We start from the raw sequence: 18,504 nt of genomic DNA, 5'->3' as shown, positions 1-18,504 counted from the left end.
GTTACTAATGTATAAAACATATGATCATGTAGGTGCATCTCAGGGTCTAAAAATGAATTAATTAAAAGTGAGAATATGGCGAGGGAGCTTTTTTATTGTAGATTTGACTTTCGAACTAATCATGTATGACTAAAATTCCACTTGGACTTTTAATCTATATTTCATGTCTTGCACCATAAGCACTTTTGAGGCCAGCTCAACAAATTTCCACCAGGGAAATAATAGTATGGTTCGATACCATGATCAACTAAGTAAAATAAGTACTTTTTTACAATTTCGTACAAGATTCTTTCAAGAACTGGCACTTCAAAAAAATTAACTCTCAACGCTCCTTGCGGGGAAAATTGTATTTCAGTGTCGCCACATATAGGGAAAATTTTAATTATGATCTAAGGAAATTAGTTTTATTTTAAATTATTATATAAGATTATGTATTTTACTTATTGTTATACATAAAATAAAGTATTCAAGTCCAAGTTCAAGTATAATAATAGAATAAATAATATAAAATCAGAAGCTGAATCAAATGACAAAAAAAGCGAGGCAAAATTTCGAAATAGATAATAATACAAGATCTTTAATCATAGGCGTTTTGCTTATTTCGACACCGGGAGCGCTAATGCTCTATTTTTGACAGCTGTTTTATAGTGTCATTTTTAAAGTCACTGCGGGACGCTATTAAACATAAGTCGTTGTGCAACCTGTATATCTTAAATCGTGATGGATAGTATACGTAGATAATTATTATCACGTCCATACTCCATGAAGATAAGGGATTATCTTTAATCATAGAAAATAAAAATCTAATAATAATCTACACGACGCACAGTGGGAGGAATACGAGTTCTAGCTGGCCAAAAATAGAAAATTTAGGTATGATTATTAACGATTACAACCAGGAATATTTGCTCCTACTGATATGACGATGGTAAATATATCACATTTTGTGATAATTGTTAATTAATGAGCTGATAGGAGTAGGTAAAGTACTTAAAGATTATTGCATTCAACACAATCACTTGTTATTCGTGAATAGCATTCATTTTAGTTTGTCCGTTGTCGTTATTTCATGAGTAAAAATTTAATTGTTTTTTGCTAAATTGAAAATGGAACAACCAATAGACATAAGTAAGTTACATTTGTTCTAAGTACTGTTTATTAATTAATATATCGTAATAAAAATTCATAGGTATCACGAATCTAAAGAAATTCTTTTTTATTCAATTTGCATAATAGTAATATAATATCAATTAACTTTTTCATGTACAAACGGTTATTTAAAATATTTTGTTTATGGGCAGTTGATAGCTGTTCAACTATACTTCCTGTACTTTTAGTTGAATAATATCCAGTCATTTTTGATAAATTAGTAAGATGCTCTTTAGATACCTAGTGCATGACTAGCAAGCTTGGACTGTTTACTATTAGAACCACTCAGTAGCGTATCTAGGAATTTTTCACGGGGGGGGGATATAACAATTTTAAGACATATTTAGTATAATATACACATTTATTCATATTAATATATAGCGTATAGGTACATGTTGTAATGTGTAAAAAAATTTGTTTTTTAATTATAAAACAAAGTCCAATTTTCTTGAGGACAATGCAAGTACATTGAGTACCTCATCAGGTGTAACAGTTATATTTTTGTGCACTGAGAGCATACAAAGTCCATTAAGTCGATTCTAAAGACAAATTTTAGCACATTATAACCAACAGTAAGTGTAAAATTTATTTTAAAATTTACCTGAGCCGTAGTGTTTCTTAAATAAGTTTTAACTCGTTTGAGTGTAGAAAACGTTCTCTCAGGGGTCGCTGTCGAAACGGGTAATGTACATAAATTTTTAATAATTTATTAATGTTTGGAAATATTTTTGAATCACACAGCAAAAATGCTTCAAGACTTGTTTTCGGAACAATATTGAGCCTGGAGAGTTTAACTTTCCACAACATTAATTCTGCTGTTGAATTATTGGAATCTATTAAAGGCGTATAAAACTCTAATAAATTGTTGAATGATTCTAATTCTTCTTTATAGGATTGATTAGAAAATAAACATTCAAATCCTGCAAAATAATGAAGCATTAGTTTACATAAAACAAATGCTTTGAAAAAAAAAACAATTAACTACTAAACGTCATAACTTACCTTTGAAAATTTTTTTATGATCCACAAATCTTAACTCTAATTGAGAAATAAAATTATCTTTATATGGTATAAATATTGAAATTCATTATGAAATTGAGATTAACTAGAAATTTCAGTTTAACACATTTCAAAAATCAAACAGTAAAATTAATTCAGTTTGTTTTGATAAGCGTTTCTCGTCTACGTTAATTGTTGATTATCAGCTCTGAATTCATCTTAAGATAAGATAATATCACTGAAAAATAGTAACAATCTAAGACCGTGGTAACAATATTATATTCAACAACTAGATAGCCGCCTCTTTCTTATCATCAAAATCGACAATGCTGGAAATGTTTACAAAATGTATTTTCATTCATAGGTTAGGTTAGTTGTTCAATGTTCATACAACTATCAAAATATCGTTTTAAACATGGTCTTAAAAAAATAAAATAAAATATGCTTCCGGGGGGGGGGGGGGATATGGGGGTCATATCCCCCCCCCCCCCGTAAATACGCCACTGGAACCACTTATCTATAATAAAATATTCAAATAATATTGTCATAGATACCTAATATACCTAATATACCTATTATAATAATTAATAATTAATATGTAACAGTTTGTAACTATTATATATATATATTAAGCACATGCTTTAAAATATACACCGAATTGTTTCATGAAACATGTGTAATATATTAAATTACTCAGTAAATTACTTGACCTGTTGGCCCCTTTTCAAGCCCACTAAATTAATTAACATAAATGCTTTTACAAACTTTTTTCCAGTTTTTAAATCCTATTTTTGTGAAAGTATCATCATTGTTTTTTCCAAATAATCGACAGCAAAAGCAATATACAGCATCTTGTTTGACACTGTATTCCAACCAAGTAGGTATATAACTTAAATTGGACGAAAATGATCTATTCTGTTTACCAAATATTGGTTTTTGATAATCCTAATAAGTAATAATATTTAAAAAAATATAATATTATTTTATAATCATGCATAAATTATTTAATTACTTATTTTATTTTGTCATGATAATATTACCTAATGACATTTTAACTATTTATTTAAAACATTACCTTAAGTATGGGCTGGCATGGACCCGAAATCAAATCTCCTAAATCATCCACTTCAACATTAACACAAACATCTTTTTGTTTTTTTGATGATGCGTCACTACTATAATTATTATTGAGTAAGCCAGGATCATCTTTTGTATCACTTGAGGTAACAGAAATGTTATTAGAATTTATAATAGACGAAATTGACGTTTTATTCTTTTGTCTGGATTTGGATTTTTTTTTCATGTTGAAAATACTAAACACATTATTCTTAAAAGAATCCATTTTTAAGTTGTAAGTTTTCTTTATTTTTATATTTATTGTTTTTTTAATAAGAAATTATAACCACTAAATTAATTTCGTAAACTCGAACAATCGTATTAAAATTCATATATTTAAATAATAATATAAGATTGATTCATATATTTATTGTAAATTAAATAAATGAAAAGGTAAATGTTAAAGTTTAAATGTCGTGTTAAATATTATTATTTTAAATGATTATTTATACCTATTATATGATATAATATGATGTATAATAATAGATGTTTTTATCTTTGTAGCCTTGTAGGTAAACGATATTTAATGTTAGTAAATTATATAATAAGACTATTATAACTAGTTATTTCTATCATGCATACCACGAAGCGCTCAGTGGCTAGTTCTTTGTAGGGTAGGTATTCACTTTATTTTTCTTTATTGTAACCATTAAGTTTTAAGTTAATTTGTTAATTTAAATAAACTTCATAATACGCTAATGAACAAAATTTCAATAGTATAACTTGCAGTTCTATGTTTCATTTTAGCATCGCATTTTAAGAAAGGCCGACAGGGGTGGCCTAAAATAAATCGGTATTTGAAATTTGTGCAGCATATTTATTTTTTATTCGTCCAGTTAATAATATTATACATTGTGTTGTGTTTTATGTGCACATTTATTCAAAGAACGCTGTAGCCAAGAAAAAAATAGTGCTCTGGGATAACAACTGGATGCCAGCAGTGTTCCCCCACGGAGATTATACGTGGATAATGCTTGGTACAATGGTTTATTGTACACTTATGTGACCCGGTCACGCTTTAATGTGCGTTTGAAATCATTGTTATTTTAAACAATCGAAGACCACCCAAAACGTGTCGTTTTAGGGACTGCATTCCAACGTACCGTGAGGTACGTGTTATATACCTACTTATTGAAACCACATTGTGCCACCTGCCGTTTCCAAAGAAGTTGAATTCCGTTTGCTCATAAACATAATAATATAGGTACCATAACCTTCTTAATACTGTAATGTGCAGTATAAAATATGTTAAATGTTTATTTATGATCTCGCGCGATATGATTTATTAACTTAGATACATACCTATTATGCTATAATCTAATAAGGTTTTTCCTTCTCCCCTTGTCCCATGTTGTAATAAACTATATTTCAGTTTCAGACACATACGGGGCATTAACGAGTTAAGTTGGTTTCGCATAATAACATAGGTAACTAGTTTTTTTCATTAGAAAAAACTAATGTTTCCTATGTTATGCAGTATCTTGTGAATTATTTGTTTGTTGTATTTTCTTGTTAGGTTAATATGTTTCCTAGTATAAAACCCCACGAATTTAAAATATGTTATTTATTAGATTAAAAAAAATGTATAATAATAATACTCGGAAATATCAAATATTGCGCATAAACTATAATGTAATAACTTAATCTATCGTAAATGTAATGAAATAGCCACCTTCTATTTAAATTTATGAAGAGTTTTAAATAATAAGGTAATAGAGGGATTGAGTTGCTACATAATTTAAAGGTCAAATAACAACAATGTTTGGGGCAAATTTAAAATATGTAGATTATGTACAAAAAATTGAAATTGCATAAAAATCGTAAATAGTTAATAAGTTACAACAAATATTTAAACTAAATTGTACAATATTCGATTAAAAATAAATGAGATCAAATATATTTCAGAGCAATGGATGCTGTAGCATTCCAGCCAGGCCACGCCTTAACTAGATAAATATATTTATTCAATAATACGTATCTACCTATAATTGTCTATAAAAGCATACAGCGCACTGAAAATTTTTGTTTATTTCTATTTCATATCCATCTTCAGACATAAAGTGTTTCATCTAGCTCAGTTAGTAGTAATTATACGTTGGCGACCTCAAAAATAAAAATTTAAATTATAAAATCGACCAAATTATCAATATTATTAGTTTAATAATATAGAGTTTAAGTTTTTTGAATAGGTATCTACTGATTTTTAAATATATTTTTGTATAGAATATTTTATAAATAGGTGCCTTCTATTTATTTAAAATATCCAATAGAGTAGGTATTTTAAATAAACTTATTATCAATGCAAATTGTACCAAATACTTTTGAATACACAATTATGTTATAAAATACCTATTAATTTTATATCGAAAGTAGGTATCATTGCCAAAAAATATAATTGATGTAAAATATATAATTAATGCCCTACTTCCATTGATAATGTATGAATGGATAAGCCATATTAACAAAATAAGGGATAGTGGTTTCAAGGGCGGATGATAGACAGACGTTTTTAAATAGGATGTGCTCTCACTCCAACAAAGGGTTTTTTTATTAGCTATATTTATTATATAATTGATAAGATCTCTCGAAACCGCAAAATATCAAAATGTTAATTCTCGCGTTATTAAAACAAATTTTCCTGGGATGGAACGGCCGTATATTAGTACATTGAAAATAAATCAGATTTTTGAAACATCATGTCGCTTATTTGAAACAATAAAATTATGCTAAGGTCAGTTGACATATGCACCAATTATCCGGTAATAACCAGTGTATTTTAATCTGTTATTTGCAGTCGTTACGTTTATATTTACTATAGGTACCTACGCGAGAAAACAAACATCGTTAGATTAGTATTTTAAATAATATGGTAAAATATATACGTACATACTTTTTTTTTTAATTATTCATACATTGTACATAGTTAAAAGTACATAATATAATATATTATGTAATAAATACGATATATTTTTCATAAAACAAACTAAAACAATTGTTTAATTGACACATTTAACCTTAGTCTCAAAGTTTTCCTAATAAGCAGTTTCTACATTGTACGTTGTAGGTAGCGGTATTGTAATTAAGTTAAATAGAAACAATAATTTACCATTCAATTTAATATAATATTTTATCTTCATTATTTTATGCCACCTACGTTAGTGTAGGTAGGAAAATACATTATTTGTTATGTGTGTGATGGGAGGGGTTGTGGTGTACATGATTGGGTGAGTGTCGAAGAGCGCGCGCTGGTGATGCCACTCCTATGTGCAGCTGGTGGTGGATTTCCACCACCACTTCCAGAGCTGACGAGATGGCCTATAAAACAACTTTTGGAGGGTAGAAACAGTGTAGCAGCGGCCAGTTTGCATTCCGTTCACCTTTCTGTGCCAGTTCACCAGTGTATCGTGTCTTCTTGTAACACGCGTTTCTTTCGCATATCCAAACAATTTAATTGTATTTGCATCATTTGATTGACGGACATTTTCTACATTAAGCCTGCATTCACAAAAAACACCATGATGTCGATAATTGTACAGATGATATCGATCATCACTATCATCACTATTACCGGGGAAGCAGTTGATTTACAATCCGATAAGGATTTTACAGAAAGTAAGTACTTATCTATATTAATTTTTAATTTCGTTGTTTATTCGAATTGAATTGCTATTGTTATTCATATTATGATACTTACTAGCTGTATTACCCGTTGATGTCAGGTTAAGGTAAAAATAAATAAGATTGTTAAATAGTTATATATATACATACATATAACAGTGGCATATTTACGGGGGAGGGGGGGTATGGGGGATAGATACTCCCTGGTTCTCTTATTTATAATGTTTCGATGTTGATGGTAAGTGAACTACCCCCTCCCTGTAGAGGGAAATTAAATGACTGCTAATGTATATCTCTCCTCCCTGCCATGACAAAATCCTAATTATGCCACTGATAAATAAATATAATATATTATGGTGCGGTCGTACGCTCACCTGTAGAAATGTTCTAGTGTTTCTAGCACCCGGATGGGTGACCACCCAGGTTTTTAGCAACAATTCCTTGCCACACACATGTTCTAAACCAACCGTTTCCCCTTACAAACAGCTTATGATCATACTTGACGGGCTTATGATCAATTAAATAAATAAATGAATTAATGTAATGTAGGGATTTTAATTATTATTATTATTATGTATGTATGGTTTTTGTATTTGTGTTATCGCCGTGCGTTGTGCATACCACGATGGCAAAAACCTATTAGCTATTATTATTAAATTATGTTTATTGGCGCACGTCGACTGACGATCCAGACCGACCACGGCGACAACGAAGACCGTTGTTTACTTTAATTTTAATATCTTTCAATAATTGTAATAGGAATTAGTCTATCTTCTCTATCTGTCACCATTCGCCAAGTTCTTGCGTGCAATATGTAAGCATTATGTATACCATTTTTCCTTATTCTAAATTGACATCCTGACCAATGGCGTATTGTCCAGGTATGTTAGTGTGGCGTAGCACACCAGGCTGACTTAAATAATAATATATAACATATATTCGATAAACTACTTGAAAAACTAGATTTTCATAAAGGCTAGTTATGGCTGTTATGAAATACTTGGCCTTTAACCTTCTCGTTCACATCTGATCCCGACGATCGAATGATGAATGTAACCACTATATCACCAAGTTCACAACTCTAAGTCGAATATCTCAATGTTTTTCTTGAGTACCAAATATTAAATACGTCACGGAACACGAAACTAAATATATAATTTCCATCACCTACAGTGGGAATTAATAGATATTCCGTTTTAAATAAAAACTAAATTTAATTATACGTAATAATTATATATTAATATTATACAATATGACAATTTCACTGTTATTGCCACAATTTAAATGTACAGGATGATTCTTTTATCAAACAACACTCATTATTTCAAAAACTATTGACTTTTTCAAATTTTTTTTTTTCAAAATTTTAGATCCTTCTTGATCTAGAACTATATATGTTTTAAATATGTTCACCCTTATATTTATCAGGTAAACCATTATCAACTTTTGATTTTCAAATTACAACCTATACTTGAAATTTCATAAACTAAAAAGGCTATTTTTTCAATGAATTTTTACGTTTAAATTTTCATTTTTCGTTAATCCGTTTACAAGTTATAGCCTTCCAAATTGTGTGGTTTTGGGTGGTGTTTGTGTGTTTTAGGTGTATGCTAGGTGGTATTTACACACAAACACCTTATGAGTGATGCTTGATAAAAGAATCACTCTGCATATGCCACGCAGTAACGCACGTCACCGCTGCTGATGACGACACATCAATATCGCAGCAGACGTAGGAGTTGTGGGGGTTGTAAAAATGTGTGTGTGTGTGTGTGTGTGTGTGTGTGTGCGCGCACCGAACAACGCGCGTCGCTTTGTTATAATACAGAAAACTTTATATTAAACAGTTATTAATTTATTATATTTTATATATTAAGATGTTTAATAAAAGAACAGTATTTATATGTTATATCAGTCTATTGCGGTGACTCTTTCAAGCCATATGTCCGATAACTTCTTCAACTGTCACGGTCATTACTGCGATAAGCCATTTAGATTTAGTCTTAACCAGTACAATAAATCTCAAATAAAATTACTTAAATGTTTTTTGTTAAAGGTTCAGATCTACTTTTTTTCTGTATATGAAATAAAATTGTAATTTTTCATTTTTGTTTTTTAAGAATCTGTAACAATAAATTATTTTAAATTATTATTAAAAAAAAACTTGTGGAAACACTGAAAACTAGAGAAATTGAAAAAATAAAATAATGTGTCCATCATGTCAAAATAAATATGCATGTGAACAAAATACCAGTTTTCAAACAAATGGCGTATCCACTCTCCTCAGTCCAAGTAATGTGACGTAAGCATTTCTTTTGTTTTCATTGGTTCGTTGCTGGCGCCACCGATGACTCACCCACTACTTCACCGCTTAGACTGAATCTATTCTGAGGTATCTCCACCGCTGTTTTCTCATATACATCGAATTATCATGTTAATAGTTTTCCTATGTTGACCCATCCGGAAAAACGATAACAATAGTAAAATACAGAAATATGCAGTGCACCTAAAAAAATGACGAAATATGCAAAAATATGCTAAATAAAACTTAGTGTTCAAGATATTATATTGACTATTATAATTCAATCGTGTAGCTCATTTAGCTACTTTTTGGACTATTAAAAAAGGTTCTAATGGTATATAAATTCATTATCCGTACCCTATTTATTATGATATACATCCCTACATAGTTATTCACCAAGCATGCTCACCCAGTCAATCTGTGTTTCCTTTGAAAAAAAATGTATTTGAATTCTGATTTTTGGAATTTTTAAATATTCTTGAACCGTATTTTCAAATTCTTGAAATGTTTGTACTGTATAAGCTGTGTCCTGTGACAATACAAACTTCTGTTTTTCAAATGAGAATCACCTTTTCTACTGTAATTTATTTAGAGAATAATTTATTTTTAAATTTTAATGTACCTACTTCAAAACATGAATAAGTAGTTAGTAATTTCTAAGTTATCAAAATTTTTGTAAATAGTTTTACAAAAATATATTTTGCATTAGATGCAATATTTGAACCAGACACTAATATTTAATAATGTGCTTGGGCCATTTTTACAAATTATTAATGTTGATAGATAAAATGAATAACATTTATGACTAAAATATTCAAATCACTATTATAGGCCGATTACCATCATGCAATAAAAATATGCAGTTTCCTTACATTTTAAATTTGTAAAACGCTATTAACCAGGTAATCGTAAGTGGCTACACAGAAAAAAAACTGATTTAGGTGGTATGAAGAAATAAACTTTGGTATTATATTTACTATAAATAAGTTAAAAGAAACAAATTATAAAGATTTAATGAAATATTGTAAAGAGTTACAATATATTTTGTCTTATAGTGACTCAAACGATATTGAAGTGGTAGATATATATATACAAAATTAATTTTATTTCAAAGCTTCGTTGGAGAAAACATGATAGCATTACAAGCATTGAAAATTACAAAAAAAGCTCGTAATTGTTTTCCTAATATTTTAATTGCTTTACAAATGATTCTGACGATTCCAATTACTTCTACTAGCGCTGATGCTAAGAGATCATTTTCAGCACTTAAATTTGTCATGAGTAATATTATAGTTTAGTATAGAAGTCTGAGAATGATACGACACTGTGTGTACTATTTAAGATAAAGTTTATCTTAAACCATGGTAGTGTGTGAATACGGAATAACAGAATACATTGTACCACGAACAAATGATTGTATTCCTATATTATAAGCATTATATTTTTAATATAAATACGGCCCCCCTTTAACACTGGATATAACTTTCATAAGAAATCCCCTCACATTTTGATAATATATAAAGATTAGTTATAAAAAAATCTTACGATAATTATTTTGAAATATTTTTTGGATTTTGAAAAAAATTAAATTCTGAACAGAGTAGTGAATATTATTCATTTTAGAATTATGTATTATAATTTCTTTTTGTGTTTGTGTCTTATCGAATTTGAAAGAGTAAAAAACTTTTATTTTCAACTTTTATATATTTTCTATCTTTTTAATTTTGAGGTAAAAATTTAAAAATATAAGTTCTGAATAACTGGAAAAATAGAATAAAATAAGGAAAAGTTAGATGTTATACGCAAAACCAGTTATCGACCAAAATCGTTTTTATTATTTAGTTATAAATAACATACAAATACTTATTTAGGTTTCTCTATGCATTGTAATATGTTTTAAACATATTGTAACTCTATAAATATGTGAAATTTTCTACAATTTTTTTAATCTTTGTTTCAAGTATTTTCAATATACACGGTTTCTCATTAAATTTCACAAATTTTCTTTACTAAACTTGACCTCACAGTAAGATTTAGGTAATAGTTAGCTCTGAATGTTGATATAAATATTAATATTGGCCCAGAATACCTAGTTTATTATAAAATCTATTAATAAGTTTGATAAAAATATTATAGATTAAATGCTATTAGTGATAATTATATTCTGCATTTTTCCTGTTTAATTTTATATACCTATCAATGATTAATTAAAATTTCCATGTTTTTAATTAGGTAATTAGTTAAATATAGTTACCTATATTTTTCGTATATTTTATATTAGACAGTCGACCTGACAAATACATTATATCTATTCGTTTTGTACCAAATTACATAAATTGTTTTAATGGTAGTAAAATTTATTTTAATTATTATTTTATTACGGAATATTCAGCCGTTCTATGATTAACATTTTTATAACAGAATACGTTGTCTGTACCTCACTACCTGTATTTTCATATTCTTAATGTAGACTTCATATTATTTTTATTTGATTTTGTAAGTTGTTACTACCATCATATACATACACAATCTAGTCTAACTATATAACTGATATATCCACTATAAAAACCAAACCTTCTAATTACTTTTATTTACTATTTATTACAGTCTCTGAAGGTTGTCCGTTTATGGAGAATACTGAGTATGATGTTACCGTAAAGGGTTCGGTTTCGTCGCTGATCGGTGGTTGTGCCTACATAAGCTACAATGCTAGTGATAAAATACCACAATCATATAGCTTGTGGTTTGGAAATATTGAACATGATGGACCATATTGCCGTGGATATGGTACGTGTAACAAACTATTATTTTATTACGATACAGGATTCTGCATTACACCCATGACTTTAACACAGCTTCTTCAATTTAATAATAGTAAAACAAGTACTAACGTTAATTAATTAAATTAAAAGTTCCACATTGTGTGTTAAATATATTGTATTAATATGTCAATACAAATCTAACCATTATATATACAAACGCATAGATATAACTGAGAATTCGTTGTTAATTTAATTAAATTTTATACCATAACTATTTTTCACTACACATCAAAGATATTCAATAAGTTAGGTATTATATTGTCATTCTGGGTCCAAAAACCATCTCCAATTATTAACTGTCTGATGATGGTTGAAAGTTGTATATCTCATTGAATATCACTCATTTTATATTAAAAATATCACATATTTATATCAATGTGTATTTGTTTTGTACTGTTTTGTCATCCATCGGTGTATATCTAGGTATAGAGTATTTTCTTTTTTACTGTCTATCAAAACCACTTTCAACGTCAGCAGACATCAGCAAGGGACGTATGTATATAAACAAAGTATGGCCATACGACGAAGCTGCCAATAAGACGGGAGCACGAGATCGCAGATGTGCTGTAAGTATATAATATCTACAGCTGGACTTACCAACTGGCACATCTGAAACTTATTTAAATTCGTTATTAATCAACTTCAGATCGCTTATCTAATTTTTTTAATTATTCAATTCAGTATACCTTATTAGTTTAAATAAAATATTTATTTGTATGTTATTAATAACCCCAACAAAACACTCTGCCAAACTCAGTGAAAAAAAAAATTAGGAACGACAGAAATAGCTCCTTTAACACAGGATACGCCTTTTCCTCTAATCAATTGCTTACCTACATAATGTTGATTTTAATACTTATTCTCTTTTTTTTGTCCTCGTGGACCTTAGTTGTATGAAAAGATCAACAATCACGATAAGACACTCCGTGTGGCAATTAACAGTGACGTTTCGTGTGATGGCTTGTCAGAAATATTGTACAATTCACAGCTGATTCATCGACCCAACAAGGGGTCTATGTTAATGATATTTAACAAGACCAAACATGACGTAACCACAGCAACTACTGAGTCGATACAATCGATATCAAAGCGTTACGAGAGATTAGGGTACATCCTACAAAATGTTGGAAATCGACCAAACCCATTTTGGAAGACAGAAGAGATTAAAGAAGAAAAACATAGAAGGTTAGTCTCATAACAAAAACATCTCACACTTATCGTCATGCTATTTAATAAACAAATAATTATTTATAACTAGCTGATCCTTGTGTTCTTCATTGATGGTTAAAAATATGGTATAAGTTGTGTCTGTATAATTTAAAATTTGTTTAATTCATCGTTAAATACTCGGCATAGCTGTAGCACCGACATGCACTATTTAGACGTTATCAGCCAACTAATATTATTATTTAATAGCTTGTTATATAAATACACAATATGTATATAAACTTACAATTTACATGTACAAATTTCTTTTTGCCGATTTCAACCGTTTAAAATCAAAATTTTGAAAAATCCTTTCTTATTGCATGCTGAAAGTATTAGAGAAACCACTGTTCTAAATTTCAAGTTCGTTCGATGAGTAGTTTTTGAGATACAGTAATCAGTGAGTCAGTGGTATTTGGATTTTATACGTACCTATAGATAATAACTGTAAATCAAATCAAAAATTCAATATGTTTCTTACGTTTATAGACATTTTTTGGTTGAATTCAATTTTTTTTTTCTGAATTAAAATCGAAAAGCGTAAGCTACATTTAATGTTGACATAACTTTAGGTATTTTGAACTAAAATCAGAAGTAGCTAGTGAAGTCTAATGGCTTATAGTTGAATTCAGTTAAAAATATATATTCCATTCATGTATCATACAGTATCACAACTTGTACTTGAAAACAACTAAGAATAGTTCTGCGCATTCAAATAGCGTCACTAAATGTATTTTGTTCAAGTAGCATCCGTGATTTTGTCACGACGCATCCGACATGTGTCAAAGGGGTTTTCAGCAACTGAGAATAATGTTTGGTGATAAACTCATAAATAGTCTCGATTGTTGATGTATTATCTATAAATACCACCTTAAATTTTATTGTTGGAAATAAATTTTGCTTCTGTTAGAATTAGTCACAATTCGACATTCCATGTTCTACAAATCAACATATTTGTATGTATTTTTATTTATATTTATTTAACTTTGCAATGGAAAGTCTTGAAATAATTAAAATGTTCAGTTAAAAAATAAACTATTATATTCTATTAATGGACACAAATTCGCTTTCCAATAATGTTTAAATGATTATGTTCAGAGGTGGTTGTGTTCAAAATGATTATGCAGATTTTGTTTTAAAATGAACGAAAACAGTTAAATAATTTTTAGAACTTTAAACCATGAACACAAAAAAGACGACGAAAATATTTTTAATCGTAAAAAACCCACCAACAAATTGAAGCGTAAATTTCTTTATGATATATTTGAATATTTACGGAAAATTCTATATCGAGATATACACAAATACCAGTCTTTGATTTGTAAAAGTGAAAAAAAAAATGTATATTTATTATTAACCAATTAATCAATTATTAACCGGGACGCAACTCGTACATGTTGCGAGAAAATAGCGGAGCAACTAGGATATGTTTAACACATTGTGTTATATAAAAACCACGGAAACAACTTAGAAATCAGAATGTATATTTTCGTAATTTGGGTCGCAATTCGTATGTAGCCCAATATACTTACTTATAACTTATATGTATTTTTTTTTTTTTTACGTTTTAACCCTATCACTGCTGTGGACGTGTATACACCCGGTACCACCATACCACCAGGCCGTGTACTCAGTGTGCTGGATTTAACTATTATGCCACTTTAAGCACTAAATAAATTGCCGCCTTTTGATATAAATATTTTTTTAGTCTAAAAAATGTTATTTAAGCATACAATTATAGTTTTTTCCTTTATTACTTAAAATTTTAATGATGAAAAATAAAAATATACAGCTGTTATAATACATAATTAAATATATATGTTACGGGCAAAGTAGAAAGTCAGGCATTGTGCACTGTGCAGTGTGGACAATGAGTGGGCACTGTGCACAGTGCCCGATTTTCAAGGGCAAAGTTGGAATAAGTTAACGTTACACAGGCGCGTATTTCCGAACCCTAACTAAGCTGGGGCATGCCCGAATCCGGTTAGACTCCGTAGTGCGCGCTTCACTACGTTCCCTAACTGATTTGGGGCACACTATTAAATATTCGTGTAAAAGCATAGTTTTGTACCTATATTAATTATATTTACATAATAATACATTAAATTACGAACCATACAATATTGTTGTCATAATATACATATATGCTATAGGGTAAAGTAGGCAGTTATTGGCACCTTAAGGAAATTTCGCTCTTTACCTAACCTATATCTTGTGTTTAACCATGGTTAAAATTACTGAATTCTCTTCGACTTTATTTAAAATGTTTTTATCTTTCTAAGTTTATTATCAAAATTGGTTTAGAAGTAATAGGTTTTTTTATATTTATAGTTCTTTACAAAAATATCAAAACATTTAGTTATTGGCACCATTGTTGAGGTTATTGGCACTCTCATCATTAGTTATTGGCACCCACTAAAATTATATGACAAATTATGTTTTAATTCTTTAGAGACTATTAGAAACTTAGTTATTTACTATTTTTTTGTTAAGAAAAAATATCTACAGGTATATAGGTATTGATAAATTATTGTACTTACCATTAAATTATGTTCTTTGAACAATAATGTATAATTATCTTAAAAATATATCACAGATCCTCATAATACTTAGATACTACCTATGCAGTGGTTGTTATAAATTGAATCACATACCAAATAGGTATTTTATAGTAAGCCAGAATTATTACCTACCCCATATTAGGTATATATTGTATAGTGATTACAATATATATTGACACAATACCACCTCATTGGGGAGTTGGGCCCAATGAGGTGGTATTGTGTCAATTATATTTTGAAGTATTCTTTGATATTTATAAATGATCATTGGATTACACATCTGATCAGCTGCATTAAATGTAAACATGGCAGTAATATTTTCTTTTTCATTCCCTTTAGCGATTTCATAAATATCTTTAGCCCCTCTTGGGCCTAAGACAGATTTGGTTTTAGGGCAGAGTGAAAAACCAGTTTCGTCACCATTGAAAATTCTTTCTGGTACATTTAAAATATCTACCAATTTTTCATCAGATAAATATGCATGAATGTCATTAAACCATTTTTTTTATATTTTCTTCGCTCACATTTCCACTAGCAGAAGTCACATGCTCACTGGTTCTTTGTGAAATTATAGGATTTCTTTTTAAAAATGCTTTATACCCAGTAATTCCTAAAATAAATAAATTATAAAAATTAATTTAAGCTAGTGGTGTCAAATACATGACATACAGTACCTAGGTATTCAATAGGTATACTAAATACTTTATTTTTCAAAATTATAAAAATAATATTCATTGATACATAAAAATATAAAGAAGATAAGTAATCTTAGGTAGTACCTATTAAAGGCTTATACATGTAAGTATAAAATTTGAATTACTTAAATTAATAAATCCTTCCATTTTTATATTTGTTTATTAAACAAAATTATTTTTATAGAAACAAATTTACTTTTTTAGTGTACCTACATAATATTTATATTTGTTCAAATTATTTGACATGAAATATCCCACACTTTACTTATAATATAGGTATAATAATTACTTACTAATTAAAATATACTTTATAATTAGTTACCAGGCAAATTATTAGTAAACGGACTAGATCTTCCCTGGTCATCCAAAAACAATTTAACACTCTGTTGTAGATCCTCACGTCGCCTAGGAAATCCTTTTTTAGAACAATCTAGAAGCCATTTAACAAGTGATTTCTCTTCTTCAACACTCAAAACACTTGAAGGTCCACATGAAAATGTTTCTTTATCCCTATGTTTTATTCTAAATTGTAGAGTTGACCTAGCAACTCCAAATTGTTTGGCAGCAGCTTTTTTAGAAATTCCATTGTCTACTGCCTTTATGGCTTCTATCAGATTTAATTCAGAAAATGAATTTGATTTTTTTGGCATCTCTGTAAAGCAGTTTACATTGTAAATTAATAACAGCATTATTTGATTAAAATAGTAATAAATTAGGTATCTACCTATAGTCTAATTAAAATATCAATTTGGTTATATAGACAATTCTGATAAATCTTAATGCCAATAATGTAATTATGTATTTTTAATGTTAATTCAGTTATTGGCAGGCCATGACAATAACTGGAAATCATGAAAAAAGCATACAAATTTAAAAATTAAAATTGATTAAATAAATTTGTTGATTGCATTCTAAATATTCTTAAAATTCATTAAATAATATCACTAACATTTAACGCTATTATACAATGGAATAAAAGCTTAAATTCATACCAAAATATATTACGAAAATAATTAATTTCTTACTTGTTTCCACGGCGAGCTGAGGCGTAGTTTTGTCTTTGTGTTTTCAATATTAATCAGCAATCATAGAATGTTGATAATTTTTGGAGCGAAAATTAATCAGTTTAACCAATTGATAAAAAAAAAATTAATAATTTAAAAGATGAAAACACTTATTTATCAGCAAAACAAATTCACTATGCCAATAACTACCTACTTTACCCTACCTATGCTATATACAACATAAAATATTAGGCTTGTACATACATTAGTAATTAGTATATATAAACTATATTCACAACAAACATACTATAATTATATAAAAGTTATAACTAATACAATATATGTCGTTAGTACATCTTTTTTGTACCTAACTTAGTATTTTTATGCTAATAAACAAGTAAGTATAATTAATAATTCAACTAATACAATTATTTATATTCCATATAATTTGGGTAGGTAAGTAATATTGTTATTTATTTACATTTTATGTTAGTAAGTCAGAGCGATTTGAAGTTACATTTATTATCGTCAATAATGCTAGCTAGATTAGTATTTTTAGACTTTAATGATACTAATTTCCAACATATAAAGTACGTAGGTATACTGTCTGTCTTATCGATAAACTTTTCCCATCCAAGCTATCTTTAAGTGTCATACTATTATCTTTTTTAATCAAATATTAGCTGTGTCCAGTGTGCCGTGCCATATTCCACAAATTGTAACACATTTACCGTTTATACATTGTTTGAAGTTATAGTTTGTAATATTTGTAATGGAAACATTTGATGAAACTTTTCCGCAGTGTTGCTTATGCCAAAAATGAAGACTATTTTGAAGAAATGGTAGACATATTAATGAAAATAGATCAAATTTCAGAAAAGTATCCAAGATTTAAGAACCATTGTGCATCACTTTTAAACCGTAAAAAAGAATGGTATATTGCGTATAGGTCTACACTTCGAACTAGAGGACACAACACCAACAACATTGTTGAATCAACAATATGTTTATTTAAGGACATAGTTCTTGAAA

General features: G+C 28.7%; 1 protein-coding gene across 1 annotated transcript; it reads left to right on the top strand.

Annotated features, from left to right (window-relative positions):
- The first annotated feature begins 6,515 nt into the window (after window positions 1-6,515).
- LOC107167727 (uncharacterized) lies at window positions 6,516-14,356 on the top strand. Its single transcript, XM_089215228.1, has 5 exons — window positions 6,516-6,653; window positions 11,719-11,971; window positions 12,430-12,572; window positions 12,896-13,191; window positions 14,311-14,356. Exons 1-5 carry the CDS (start codon window positions 6,516-6,518, stop codon window positions 14,354-14,356), a joined length of 876 nt encoding a protein of 291 aa, XP_089071354.1.
- Window positions 14,357-18,504: the final 4,148 nt, after the last annotated feature.

This window comes from Diuraphis noxia, unplaced genomic scaffold (assembly GCF_037042655.1).
Source record: "Diuraphis noxia isolate RWA-SAM2 unplaced genomic scaffold, SU_Dnox_SAM2 contig0001, whole genome shotgun sequence".
In the NCBI taxonomy this organism is placed as follows: Eukaryota; Metazoa; Arthropoda; class Insecta; order Hemiptera; family Aphididae; genus Diuraphis; species Diuraphis noxia.
The sequence above is the reverse complement of the archived record's forward strand: the minus strand, read 5'-3'. Positions and strand labels throughout refer to the sequence as shown.